This window comes from Periophthalmus magnuspinnatus, chromosome 11 (assembly GCF_009829125.3).
Source record: "Periophthalmus magnuspinnatus isolate fPerMag1 chromosome 11, fPerMag1.2.pri, whole genome shotgun sequence".
NCBI lineage: Eukaryota > Metazoa > Chordata > Actinopteri > Gobiiformes > Gobiidae > Periophthalmus > Periophthalmus magnuspinnatus.
This window is the reverse complement of record NC_047136.2, coordinates 4,088,837-4,103,822: the sequence shown is the minus strand read 5'-3', so window position 1 is coordinate 4,103,822 and position 14,986 is coordinate 4,088,837. Positions and strand designations below refer to the sequence as shown.

Here is a 14,986-nt window from a genome sequence, read left to right as displayed (position 1 = left end):
TCAAAAACAAACATGGAGTTGTGTTTTGTTTCATTCACACATGTTTGAGTAATCCTCCAAAGCTCAAAATGCTGTGTTCCACCTTGTGATGTCATGAAGTGCTAGATTTCAAGTTAACAGAGAGACTTTTGTTCAGTAGAGATCGGCAATTCCAGAGCAAAAATCATGTCATGCAAGGTTCTGGTGAAGTTATATGGAGTTTAAAGACACAGTGGAGCACTTCCGGTATTACCACATGATGACATCACAAGGTGAAACAGAGCGTTTGCAGTTTGAGAGAAGAGCTCAGCCTAAATATGCAGGGTTTGTGTGTTAAACGTGTGCGAATGAAACAAAAAAAACACAACTCCAGGTCTGTTTGTGACGAGGAAACAACATTAGAACATCACAAAACGGCATCATATTTAAGCCTCGGCGATATGGTGATGAAAATAAAACCGTTGTCTCAAAGCAACAAAACAAAACAACAACAACTTTTAGTAAAATTGGAAAACAAAATAAAAAAACAATTTTCACATAAATTAAAATAAAGACTACCCGGTTATTTTACATGTAGAATACTTAAATTTGTGGTGTTGGTTTAATATTTATTATGCACCCAAATTAGCATTAGCGTTAGCATTGAGACACAAACTCCTCTCACTTCCTGCATCACCACATCATGACATCACAAGGTGGAACAGAGCGTTTGCCGTTTGAGAGAAGAGCTCATCCTAAATGTACATGTGTGAATGAAACAAAAAAAAACACAACTCCAGGTCCGTTTGTGACGAGGAAACATTAGAACACAGAAAATAGCGTAAAATGGACCTTTTAAATATCCACTTTAACACTTTTATTTCCTCATGAAGTGTGTAGTAAAAACAGATATTTGGGGGGCAAATAATAGAGCGACAGTTTGTAGGTAGGAGGATCAATTCCCACTTTCGCTGTTGTGTCCTTAGGCAAGACACTTCCCCCCTGTTATGTTTAGTTTGAAAGCAGCACTCATGCTTCTCACTCAAGTGCACAAGTAGGACAGGGGTGCAGCGCTCTCACCTCACACGTTCGCCTCTCACGTTGCGTCTGTTTCATGTGTCTGCGGCCCGTCTGGGTGTGTTGGCCCGCCCGCCGCCCGCCGTGTCGCCTCCTGTCCTCTCTCTTTACGCCTCTCCCGGTGCGCTCTTTTGCTGTGTACACTTGTTGTGTCGGTTTGCGTGCTTCGGCTCACCATATTCTTCCTTCTCTGTGTCAGTGCTTCTCCAGCTGTCAGAGTTTCTCTCTCTCTGTAAGTCCGTTTGTTGCTTTCTTCTTTTCTCTGTCTGACCTCACGGCTCATGATTAGTGCATGAGCGTGCGTGTGTGAGCGAGTGTGCACGTGCATGGTGTGCGTACGTGTGTGTGTGTGCGAGTGTGTGTAAGTGATTATTAGGTCCGTGCGCATGTGCCACTGAATTACACTGACTCATTACTGGCCTTCTGTTTGAAGTGTTAAATTTTTTTTCTCTGATGAAATATATTTCTGTTTTGGGAGATGTTGTGACAAACAGATAAAATGGTGCCAGTGAAGCAGTGTCAGCGTATCTCCAGACTACATATGCATATGTTATTTACAGAGGTGCAAACAAATCTGTTATTTTTACTAGTGATGGGTCTTTCGGCTCTTTTATGGGATCCGAATCGTCTGGATCTGTTCGTTTCAAAGATCCGTTCACTGGCTTTTTTACTGTTTATTTATATGACAGAAGCCGATGTGAGACAACAAACTAATCACAGAAAGAAACAACCAAAGCTTCAGGGGCGTAGCAGCAAATTTTGGGGCCTGGGTGCGAATCTTCTCGGGGGGCCCACACTACAATTTGTCTGTTAAATAATGCACAATACAGACTATCTAAAGGGCCCCTCCCTGCACTGCGCCCTGGATAAACACTGCCCTTCAAATTACAAATAATCTAATAAAACATTGCACAATAATAATAATAATTTTAACTGATCCTGAAACATGTTTTTTTGTGCAAAAGACTCTCATGTTTCCTATATTTTTATTGTAGCAGTCGTGTTTTTAACTGGGCTGATTCTTTTGTCGATTCAGTGTTAATCAGTATAAATACGCAGGCAAATCTGAAAGAAAGAGATTCGGATCCAACTGTTCACATTAAGGAACCGTTCAAAAGAGCCGACTCATTCGCGAACGTCACATCACTAATTTTCACTACGGTTCTATGGACAAACTTGAGCATCTGACGTATGAAGTGTCAGATAAACAAAAGCAGATTCCTCTAAAATAGTTGTATAATTTATAATAATATTTACAGTTGTATTTTTAACTCAAGTATAATAACTTGTTTTATGTAGTTTATCTAGTGAAAATAAACTTTTGTCTACTACTTTTACATCTGATGATCTGAACGACTGATACGCTCCATCTGTCCTCGGAGGTTGGATTTTCCAAGTTTCGACGTCTTAATATAAAGTGGAACACCTTTCCATCTCAAAATTCCTCTTTGGAATCTTGGAGAACGTTTCAGAACCGAAGAATCCAAAATGGCTGCTTCGTGCTTTGGGTTTTTGTTAAAATCCCATCAGTTAAAATATCGAAGGACTTGTTATTGTTATTTTCTCTTTAGTAAAACTCTACTGTCCATCCGCTGTTCGTGAACCTGCTCCTAAAGTCGAGCCTCTGCAGGTATTAGCACGCTGCGCTCATATGCTAATGTTGCTAATGTAATGTAATGTAATCGAGGCTAGCGGTTATAGCGGCTAATTTCGAGCTGAGTTCTGTATTTGGGATTCCGACTGCAAGTATCATAGCAACCAAAGAGCCAATCCAGAGCGAGGGTGTTGAAGCTAACAGCCTTTCCTGCCCGCACTGTTGCTTTAGCAGAGAGCAGGCGCTTAGCAACACTGTCAATCAAACCTGTTGCTATCGCTAGTGGTTGCGACCTCGGGGGGTAAAAAAGGCACGTGATTTGTCTGTTATTAATGTTCACATGTTGATTTACGGACACAATAGCGAAATAAAAAAATGTAGAGCGGGTTAATATGAACATTTAAGACCAAAATGATGAGTCTGACAGCAGCAGTTACAGAGAGAGGAGCCACAGCTTTTCAATAGAAAGTGAATTAGAGCCAGAGTCGATGGAGCCAAAAGCGCGCCCACGTTCATTTCGTATTTTGAACGACTAGCAGGTTAGCTATGTCCATTTATATATACAGTTTTTTAGATGTTACTGCGATTTACTCGTCATTATTTTTCTAACTTCCCAAGTGGAACACAGAAACTTGGAGAAAATGTCACTCCAACCTCCGAGGACGACTGGAACGCAGCGTCATCACACAGTTTAATCTGCTGTATGGCACTTTTCTCCTCTCTGATTGGTGCGTTCTCTTGTGGTCACGTGACAGGTGCCATCAGAAGACTGGGGCGGGGGATACTCAGGAGGAGGGGGGAACGACGGCGGGGGTGAGATCCCGTGTCGGCGCATGAGGAGCGGGAGTTACATCAAAGCCATGGGTGACGACGACTCTGCCGATTCGGACGCCAGCCCCAAAGCCTCGCCCAAGTCCACGCTGATCGCCCAACGGGAGGCCTTCAGACGCTCTGTCAGCATGGATCAAAGGTGCCACCCCCCCATCGGCGATTAATCCTGTAAAAGTCATCACAACCAAAAGAAAATGAGTCGTTATCAACTAACCTTTATTTTTGTTCATGTTTGTGCGAACCTCCAGCTAGAAAACGCTTTTTTAAGGTCCTGTATTACGCAAAATTGACTTTTTTGAGTGTTAAATCAAGTTATAACACTGTTACCTTCTCAAAAACAGACCTGGAGTTGTGTTTTGTTTCATTCACACGTTTGAGCAACACTTTATTATTACTTTGTCTTCATCTCCAACGCTCAAAATGCTCTGTTCCACCTTGTGATGTCACGAAGTGGTAGTTTTCAAGTTAGCATCTACCTTTTGCCTTTAGTTCAGTCGTAGATCAGCAATTCCAGAGCTGAAATGATCTAAATGAGTCTAGTGAAGGTGTGTGGAGTTTAAAAACACAGCGAAGCACTTCCTGTATCGCCACATGATGACATCACAAGGTGGGACAGAGTGTTTTCAGTTTGAGAGAAGAACTCAGCCTAAATGTGCAGGGTTTGTGTGTTAAACGTGTAAATGAAACAACAAAAGCACAACTCCAGGTCTGTTTATGATGAGGAAACATTAGAACAGCGTCATATGGGCACTTTAAATAAATATTGTTGACTGATATTTTTTTTTAATTTCCTGCTTGACAAGCCAAAGAATGAAATAAGACCAAAAAAAGTGAAAAACTTATATAAAATAAATGAAATAATAGTGTTTTTGTACAGACGTTACACATGTCCCTGTACTGTGTTGTGTTGTTGTGTTCAGGTACTCGTGTAAACAGTGCACAGACTCGTACCCCAACAGCAGGACGGCCCCCAAAAGCCACGCCCGCTCTCGGAGTTACACCCGCTCCCTCACCAGCGCCCAGGTAACCCCTCCTGTCATACTAATCATCTAATGCTGAAGACATGTATTAATTTATTCATTTATACATATTGTTCTTCTAACCTTTAAGGAGTAATGTGTTTATTACCTTCATAGAGAGGCAGTTGTCATATTTCAGTGACGTGTGTTTTAAAATTTTATTGAAAATCCAACCAAAATGGACCTGTTTTGGAGGTTGACAAATGGGTTTTTCTGCCTCATTAACTAAACTTCTGTTACCAAACAAACCCTAATTAGACGCTTTATTTCACAAGAATTATTTATAAATGCAGTTTTTTTTGCAACTAATTGGCGCCTTGGTATGAGATGTTATTGTTTTGTTTAGAATGTCCCAAAATATGGCATTAAACGCTTACCTATCTCCATGGAGACAAGCACGTCCCATAAAATAATAATAATAACGATCTCTGCCGTTGTTCGTTAGTGTTGTACTAGTGTGTTTTAAACCGCACTATGCAACTTTTGTAGTGAAAGGTCCACCTCCTGCTTGTTTCCACGGAGATGTTATTGTTTTGCTTAGAATGTCCCATAGTATAGCATTGAATTGACCTATCTCCATGGAGACAAACACGTCCCATAATCCGCAATAATCCCTTTGCTCGTTAGTGTACTGTAGTGTGTTTTAGGGTTCATTGTGAAACTTTAATAGTGAAAGATCCACCTCCTGCTTGTTTCCATGGAGATGTTATTGTTTTGCTTAGATTATCCCCTAGTATGGCATTAAATTGACCTGTTTCCATGGAGACAAGCAGGTGGATCTGAGGAGAGGCAGGCCTAAGCGTGCGCACGGTAAGAATGCTTTTGTGTTTTTCATTGTATTTCGTTTTAGCCCCTGTAAATGAATAAGTTAGATGTATTTAATGCCATACTGTGGAACATTCGAGAAAAACGCTCTAACATTTCCACGGAGACGAGCAAGAGGTGGAAGTTTCACCAGGAAAGCCAAAACCCTGCATATTTAGGCTGAGTTCTTCTTCTCTCAAACTGAAAACACTCTTTTCCACCTTGTGATGTCATCATTTGGCGAAACAGGAAGTGCTCCAACGTGTTTTTAAACTCCACACACCTTCACTAGAATCATTTGGATCGTTTCAGCTCTGGAATTGCCAAACTCTACTGAACTAATGGTAAAAACGTAGCTGTTAACTTGAAAACTACCACTTGATGACATCACAAGGTGGAACAGAGCATTTTGAGCTTTGGAGATGTAGACAGACTAATAATAATGAAACAAAACACAACTCCAGGTCTGTTTTTGAGGAGCATTAAGCATTGAACAGCATTATAACACGACTAAAATCTCACACGGGTCAGTTTTGCGTAATACAAGCCCTTTAATGTCGCTCTGTGCTCGTTTCAGCTGGGGGACACTCTGAACCGTCAGTTTGAGGCCGTGTGTGAGACCATGTTCGGGGAGGTGGAGTCTCAGGCGGTGGAGGCTCTGGACCTGCCGGGGGTGTTCCGCACTCGCAGCCACAGCTACGTCAGGGCCATCCAGGCGGGTTGCTCCCAGGACGACGACTGCCTCTCTGTGTTCTCCATGTCGGCCCCACAGGGAGGTATCAAGAGCGGGGCAGGTGAGCGAGTCTCTGCGCTGTTTCAGGTCGACTACGCGACACGACAGACTTTTTATAAACTGAATGTGAGAAATGCAGAGATGGGAAGATACTTTGAAAATGTGTTTGAGTTGGGCAACAGAAACTCAGTTGGTGGAGTGTTTGTCCACTGATCCGAAGGTTGGTGGTTCAAATCCCGCTCTTGACGTAAACATCATTGGTTGATTCCAGCTCCAACAGATGAATCGCCAGTGTTCATATTCAAAAAGTTAAGGAGCAATTGCTTAAAAATAGTATGTCCAATTATAGATTTATTTTAATACATTCTTTTTCCAAACTAAGATCTAGTTTGTTTTCATACCTGACACTTTGGACTGCTCACTGATGTTGCTGTGACGTGTCCACTCAGCTGATTTAAACAGGTTTCGACGCCGTTTTCCAACCGGTGGAGGCAGGATGACAGCGCCACCCGCAGTCCGACTTCTTCAGGACAGTATACCGGGTGTGTGAGAGTCAGACACTGTCCTGAAAAAGTCAAAAAGTCAGTGTGCAGACGTCTTCCTCGATGACAGCGCCAAATTCTGTTTAAATCGGCTGACCAAACACATCACAGTAACATCATGTGTCCACTCTGAGGCGCTAGTGAGCAAGTCTAAACTCTCAGGTATAAAACAAACTAAACCTTGGTCTGAAAAAAGAATCTGTTAAAATTATAGACTGTATAAAGAAGTGGACTGAGTGAGTGTGACGTCACCCGCAACGTTCAGCTTCAGTCAAATGAAGCTCATCTAGTCTAGCAGTTATAGCGGCCACAAGTATCATAGCAACCAAGGAGCCAATCCAGAGCAAGGCAGTTGAAGGTAACGCCTCTTCCCGCCCGCACCGCCGGTTTAGCAGAGAGCGAGTGCTTAGCTACACTGTCAATCAAACCTGTTGCTAACGCTAGCTGGAGCGACTTCGAGGAAAAAAGGCGCCTGATTTGTTTGTTATTAATGTTCATATCTTGATTTACAGACACAATAGCGAAATAAAAACACCAGGATCATGTAGAGGGTTAATACGAACATTTAAGACCAAAAAAATGATGAGTCTGGCCACAGCTTTTCAATAGAAAGTGAATTGGAGCCAAAGTCGACAGAGCTGAACGTGCGTCCATGATCACTTCTTGTTTGGAACGCGGTGTCCGTTTATATATACAGTCTATGATTAAAATAAATTAACAGAACACCAGATGAACCTCATTGGACTAAAGTGCAATACTTCCACCACCATCACTGTTACTATTACTATTACTAAACTATAATACTTATCTGTCATACTTAGTAATCATCAGATGTTCATTTAAGTCACATAAAGATTCAAAAAGGTCTTGAATAGTCTTGTTGCCTTCAGGAACTGTCTCTTAAAACAGTCTTCAGCACAAATGTTTTTACCAGTAATTAAAATGCGTCACATAAAAATAATTACACCAGATTAGCGTAAAGTAGTTAGTAATTAGTTTTAAGATTTATAATTATGTTTTATTGCTTGAACACAGTCTTAATACGTTTGCCACAGTCTGATCATCCTCTGCTTGTGGGAGTGAAATTGTATACTTCCATTTCATTTCATTGTTCTCTGACAGTCTCACCATAAAACCGACATCCAATTCCACCCACATCGCAAACTAATATTTATTCAAGTCAGAACGTCCTGTTTACGCTACGCTGAGGCAATCCTTAAAAGATAACTATTACATGAAATGAAACTATGCATTTGTATCCATACGCATTTGAACAAAGCGCAAAAAAATGAGACGGGAGGATGAGACTCACTAACATCTTTCATCTCCATCTTGAGACGCAGGTTAGCTCAAGGGGAAGACGCTTTCAGTTCGCGCTATGTCTGGCTCTGGCACCAGGCTTCTCGTTGAATTCTGTGTGCTTTTTTAAGTTGCAGCCATGAATATTTTATCGCATCTTGTATCTGCATTTCTTATGAATAATTTTCTGTGTTATTTTGTGTTTCCTTCACCTTCCTTTATCTCCTTTTTGTCCTCACACTGTCTGTTTGTTCTCAGCGTGTCCCTTTTGTAAGTATGCGACTCCCTGCCTCCGGCAACGTAGGGCACATTTAGCTTTAAACTTTGCCTTTCTTTTCCTCTTCCCCACTCTTCTGACACTTCAGTCTTTCCTTATTGTAAAGGTGCACCTCCTCCACTCCCTCCTCGCATGTCCAAGTCTTCACTGTCAGTCCGGGCGCAGAGCAGCACCGAATCCACGCAGGACGCCTACTTCCAGAGCGCCGCGGGACGAGCCAAACAGCACAGCAACTCCGTGGACCTGGGCAGTTCCGACGGCATTACCGCACGCGCCTCTAGGGGGGGCTACTACGCCTCCACGGGCCCGGGACGCTCCAGGCAGCACAGTAACTCCGCAGAGAGCCTCGACGGGGTCAGAGGTTCCAGAGAGATCGTCCCGTACGGAGGGGGGCCGGGGGTAGGGGTGAGAGCCAAACACAGTAGCTCCGCGGACAGCCTTCTCGAGGGGCCGCCCAGGGGGAGTCTGGGGAAGTCCAGCTCTCTGCCCCAAAGCAGCATGGTGCTCAGCAAAGTGGTGACTGAAGAAGGACGCGTGGCTCGCAAGTGGAGGCCGTCCATCGCCGTGCAGGTCGGTGTTTTAACGTTCTGATGTAGCGCGCAGCAGTGAGTCTGGTGAAGAGGAAGGTTAAAACTGGGGTAGAGATAGACCGATACAACAGTTGGCCGACATTTGCACTTCTTAGCGAATTAAATCTAAAAAAGTTTTGCCTGTTCTGCTGCTTAAAGGAACACACAAAACTTTATTAACATTTAAAGCTATTTTTGTTAGGAAAGGCAATCCTTACTCAAAGAGGAATGGGAGCGTTAGACGTCATCTTTCCCCCATGTATAACTCCATCCTCAGACCCAAAGCAAACAAATGAAACAAAGAGAGCAATAGAGAAAGAGAGCCAGGATGCTAATAGGTGTGAAAAGCACCGATTAAGAGCTGAATGAGTATGTTAAGTATTATTCAGGCACAGTGCACACTTAGTATAGCTCAATAGCCTACAAACAGAAATATAAACAGAGATATGAAGCAGTGTCCAGCAGTAATCTGACCAGAACTGAAGAAGCGGCGTAAATGAGCAGCTAAACGTCTTCGCTCCTACGACGTTTTGTCCAGTTGAGAGATTTGAGTTTTGGTTTTTACTATTGAACGCTTAAATGCAAAAAGATAACTGTTTTAAAACGTGACTACACTGCGGTTTGTGGTAAAAGGGGGACTATAGGTAAGTTTGTCTTAAATTAAAATGAAGTAATTTGGTGAAAATCATCAAATTTAGTCCTATATATCGGCCCAAAAATATTGGCAGAGCTTATCGGCTTTCGTTTTCTCCATATTCTAAACAATCGCCATGAAAAACACCCATATCGTTCGATCTCTACTGTGGGGAGTGCATACTGTTGTGTCTTTGGGCAAAACACTGCGCTTCTCTTGTCTGTGACTACATATCAAATGAACACACATGACATACACGCTGTAAACACGTCGCGTTGTTGCCGTGGGCGATTTTCCATCCGATATCCCACATTCGCTCTCTCAAACAGACTCATCCACACACCTGCGTACACGGATACAAGGTCGGAGAAGAGTTATGCTTAAGGACACAAGGGCAGTGTGCACATGTCTGAGCAGGAGCTGATCCAACATCTCAGGCCATTGGAGAAGTGTCCTCACCACCGAGACACTGCCAGTACGGTCTCCTGTCCCAGTACTAACCAGCCCGAACTCTGCTTAGCTTCCAAAATCAGACAAGATGGCATTTCGCAGGGTGGTATCGAGAGAGACGGGGGTAGATTATAATGTCATGAAACCACGAAACATGTCCGCCTTTCTACCCATGTTTGATTCATGTGCAGTGGTCCCTCGCTATATCACCTTTTCGCAGTCTCGCTATTTTGTGGAAATCTGTCAAATGGACAAAAAGTTGTTGGAGTGAAGACGTTTCGCTGCTTGTCCAAGTCGCTTCTTCAGTTCTGGTCAGATTACTGCTGGACACTGCCTTATATCTGTCTGAAAGGAGGAGCTACACTGAAACTGGAAACAGCTTTTGTCTCCAGTTTCTGTATGTAGGTTAGGTCTTTTGGCGTCCTGGCTCGGTCTAATGTTCTCTTTGTTTCATTTGTTTGCTTTACGTCTAAGGATGGAGTTAAAAATAGGGGATAAACGATGAAGCTGTTTCCAGTTTCAGTGTAGTTAGCTCCTCCCTTCAGACAGATACAAAGCAGTGTCCAGCAGTAATCTGACCAGAACTGAAGAAGCGGCTCTTTTACCATGTGTTTTTTCAGTGAATATTTTGCCGAACTTTTGTACTGAATTCTCGGTGTGATGTCATCAATGTGGGACTGTGCACTTCCTGTCTTTTCCAACACATTTGTCAGTTATCTACTTCTTTATTGGTGTAAAAGTATACAGTTATTCCTCGCTACATCGCGGTTCACCTTTCGCGGTCTCGCTGTTTCACAAACTTTTTTTTGTGTGCAATTTTACATACTTTTTTACAGTGTATGAGCGTGCATTGTGTTCTGCGTCCTGATTGGCTGTTGGACTGTAGACCATTGTCCATCAGTCTCCTCCGTGCCGTGTCTCCTGTACAGTACAGAATGTGTTCAGACAAATTTACATAAACGTTGGATCGCGGTGTGACTCTGAAGTGCTGTACGTTTGCAATTTGTTTTCTCCCCGACAAAACCCACAATGTCGATGAAACGTTCTGCACCGACAAAGACGCCTACGAAGGTTTGAACTTTGAGAGAGTTTAAACGAGAGAGAAATGTGAGAAAATGTTAACGCCTGTGTGAGAAAAGTGTATAAAGTGTGTGGTGAGGGGTTTTACAGACAAAAACATATGATAATTGTGCAAAATAAAGCTGATTTCGTCTATTGCAGGTTGTTTTTAGAACGTAACCCCCGCGATAAATGAGGGACCACTGTACAGATGTTTTTACCCAGTTGTCCTCAAGCCAGATGTTAATATAACTTATCACATTATTGATTAAGTCGTAACTAGTCTGGTCCTTAGTCAGAGTAGAACCCTCCTTTGTTTCAGGTGGACAGCTCTGAGACCCTCTCCGACTCCGACGCAGAAGGAAAAGCCCTCACCGAGGTCCACTCGATTGGAGTGCAAGTTGAAGAGGATAAACGGTGAGTCTGAAAAACAAAACAAGCTCTTTTGTCATTTGACCTTAAATGTTAATGAAATACAAGTTCAAGTGTCTATCTTTAATCATTCAAAAGTCTGGCTTCATCAAGAGCCTTTGTGAATAATTTTGAGGTGCAATTTGAAAAAGGCTCGTCTCTGGGAGGTGCCCCACAGCGCAGCCCTTAATGCTGATTTTCTAGGCTGGATATTATTATTTCATTTAACATTTCATCAGAGTTCACAGCTTGAACAGAACAACACTTCTATTCTATGTGTGGATGTTTCCTCGCCATCGCCGCCCGTAACCATGACTACAGCTGGAAATCATACTCCCAACATGGTTTTTACACATGATCCAAACACTTTTCTAATTATATCCACGGGTCAGATTGGCTCGATGTGCATGGGTGCGAGTTTTCCACGTTTTTTTTTCATCCTTTCGAGCACCTGTTAACAATCGCCCCGTCTTCCTGTAAGCGTCGAGGAGGACGGGAGGCAGACGAGAGATGAAAACTGCGATTCAGAGCTCACACGTTATCTGACAGCGAGGGCTCAGGGCTGTAATAAAGTAAACACTCCCCACTCCAGTGCATTGACATGACATTTGCGCACACTGTTGCGTCATATGCCAGGATTTAGCTGTGACAATAGAGAGGGAGTGATCGTAGTAGCGTTGTGCACAGAGATAGATGTGTGGTCTAGAGTCAGCGCAACCGGAAGATAATGTATTTATCTGTTGTTCATTTCAATTCAGTTCATCTTTATTCCAGACTCAGGGACAATACAAACAGCGACATTTACGTTTTAAAAAGAACCGCTTCAGTGTCTCCACATCTTGCACTGATATTACACCGAATCTTATGTTTGTGAATGGCCTCATTGTTTCATTTTCTGACTTATTCAGCTGCAAATAAAACTGTGCATTAAAAAGTACTTATATTCTGTGCATTATTTGAAAGTTCACGTGGCATTTTTGCAGTTTCAATTTCAATTAAAGGTTGTGTATTCCTTGTGAGCTTTAGGGACATGTAATAATCGTGTTATCTCCTCAAAAACAGACCTGGAGTTGTGTTTTGTTTCACTCACGCATGTTTGAGTGACACTGGATTATTAATTTGTCTATATCTCCAAAGCTCAAAATGCTCCGATCCACCTTGTGATGTCATCAAGTGGTAGTTTTTATGTTAACAGCTACGATTTTACACTTTGGTTCGCAGAGATTGGTAATTCCAGAGCTGAAATCATCCAAAAGTTTATAGTGAAGGTGTGTGGAGTTTAAAAACACACTGGAGCACTTCCTGTATCACCACATGATGACATCACAAGGTGGAACAGAGTGTTTTCAGTTTGAGAAGAGAGAGAAGCGAGAGGGAGGAGATCAATAAGAGAGAGAGAAGAGGGAGATGAGAGAGGGAGGAGATAAATAAGAGAGAGAGAGAAGAGAGGGAGATGAGAGGGGAGAGAGAGAAGAGAAAGGAGAGAGTAGCTAAATAAGAGAGAGGGAGAGGAGAGAGAACGGAGAGGAGAGAGGAGAGATAGAAGATAAATAAGAGGAGAGGAGAGAGAGAGAGGGGGAGAGAGAGGAGATGAATGAGAGAGAAAGGAGGGGAGAAAAGAGAGAAGAGGAGATTGGCCATTCCAGAGCTGAAATGATCCAAATGATTCTAGAAATGAAGGTGTGTGGAGTTTAAAAACACAGTGGAGCACTTCCTGTATCGCCACATGATGACATCACAAGGTGGAACAGAGTGTTTTCTGTTTGAGAGAAGAACTCAGCCTAAATGTGCAGGGTTTGTGTGTTAAACATGTGTGAAGGAAACAAAAAAAACACAACTCCAGGTCTGTTTGTGATGAGGAAACAACATTAGATAAAAAAAACAAACTGTGTAATATTTAAGCTTCGACGAAATCGTGATGAAAATAAAAACGTGGTCTGATCGCGAGCTCACTGCGTTACTTTTATTAAAATTGGGAAATATAAAATAAACAACCTTTTAAAATTCAGATTAATTAAAATAAAGACTACCCAGTTATTTTATATGTAAAATACTTCAGTTTGTGCTGTTGTTTTAATATTGTTGTTGTATTATGTCTCAAGATTAGCATTAGCATTAGCGTTAGCATTGAGACACAAACTCGTCTCTTGTGTCTCTGGTGAAGTATTCATTTTATTTGTGTCATGTTTAACATGTTGTCAGTGACATCCACACACAGCTCCCTCTCCATCTCCACAGTCTGACCCTAATGGCCTAACTGCCTAACCTCTGACCTGTGACCCCTAACCCACCTGCAGCTCCCTGTCCACTGCCTCATCTTTAAATATTTATTCATTTTAGCTTGACTCTGCAAAAACCTCATAGAGATAAAACTGGACAGGAAGTAGTGACGCTAACAGTGAGGTTGGGGGCGCAAAACCAATAGCACACAACAAGTTTATTGACACAATAAAATAAAAATCTCTAGAAAATTGTGATATTATATTTTTGTGTATTGCCCATAATTTGAACGTGAACATTTCAAACCTGTCAAATTGTTGCACAGACTGATTTTAAGGTTTTAGTTCTTTCTTTTATATTAATGTAGTGTGTTTTGTGAGCATTAAACAACGAGAAGCTGTGCCTTTTGCGGCTTTAAATCTGTTAAAACTGTAGAACACACAGCTCCTCGTTGTTTAATGCGCTGTTGCCACGGTTACAAACTCAAATGTCTCACCTGCGAATGTGAAAAACCTGTTCAGTGTCTGTAAATGTCTCACATATTTAGCTATTTCACTGTTTAAAATGAAAATAGTCCCTACATTCTACTAAAAGCAAATGAGCATGTGTTTACCCGTTGCTATGGTGATGTCATGGCGACGGCCTCAGAGCAGTGATATAGAATGTGATTTAACTGTTGCCGGAACTACTTTTGTGTTATGCAGAATTAACCATAGACTGTATATATATATATGGACATAGCGAACCTGCCACGTTACAAATAGAAAATGATCATGGGCGCGTTTCCAGCTCCATCGACTCTGGCTCCAATTCACTTTCTATTGAAAAACTGTGTCCCCTCTCTCTGTACCTGCTGCTGTCAAACTCGTCATTTTGGTCTTAAATGTTCCTATTAACTCGCTCTACATGATCCTGGGGTTTTTATTTCACTATTGTGTCTGTAAATCAAGATATAAACATTAATAACAGACAAATCAGGCGCCTTCTTTCCTTGAGGTCGCTCCCACTAGCATTAGCAGCAGGTTTTGATTTGGTTGGATTTTAAAACACTGGTGTAAACTCAATTTGTTAGACTCTGCTTTAGACTCGGCATTAAAGATCTACAGAACGATTCCCGAGCCTCTGCGCCTGTTCTTCGTACGACAGAACAGAAACCGACACATTGCTAATCGCCCGCTCCCTGCTAAACTAGCGGTGTGGGTGGGAAGGGGCGTTACCTTCAACAGCCTGGCTCCCGATTGGCTCTTTTGTTGCTATGATACTCGCTTTCAGTTTTCCGAATAGAGAAATCTGCTCTAATTTTGCCGCTATAACTGCTAGCCACGATTAGCTTCATTTGACTCACTTAGTCCACTTATTTATACAGTCTATGGTAATAACGCACGTCAGTTAATTGTAATTCTCTCTGAGCGTCGTATAAAGCAACTACTGTTTATAATTTGACCTCTTTCTGAATAATCATCGGTTTGGCTGAGCGTGGGTGTACTCAAGGTGGAACAAAACACCTCT

General features: G+C 42.2%; 1 protein-coding gene across 1 annotated transcript in view; it reads left to right on the top strand.

The window, feature by feature from the left end:
* The window catches only part of dlgap3 (discs, large (Drosophila) homolog-associated protein 3), a 90,339-nt gene that overhangs the window by 66,773 nt on the left and 8,580 nt on the right, over window positions 1–14,986 (top strand). Inside the window, exons 3-7 of the mRNA XM_033975604.2 lie at window positions 3,385–3,599; window positions 4,381–4,483; window positions 5,861–6,077; window positions 8,223–8,704; window positions 11,169–11,263. Coding sequence (XP_033831495.1) covers window positions 3,385–3,599; window positions 4,381–4,483; window positions 5,861–6,077; window positions 8,223–8,704; window positions 11,169–11,263 — 1,112 coding nt within the window. The remainder of the gene's footprint in view (window positions 1–3,384; window positions 3,600–4,380; window positions 4,484–5,860; window positions 6,078–8,222; window positions 8,705–11,168; window positions 11,264–14,986) is intronic.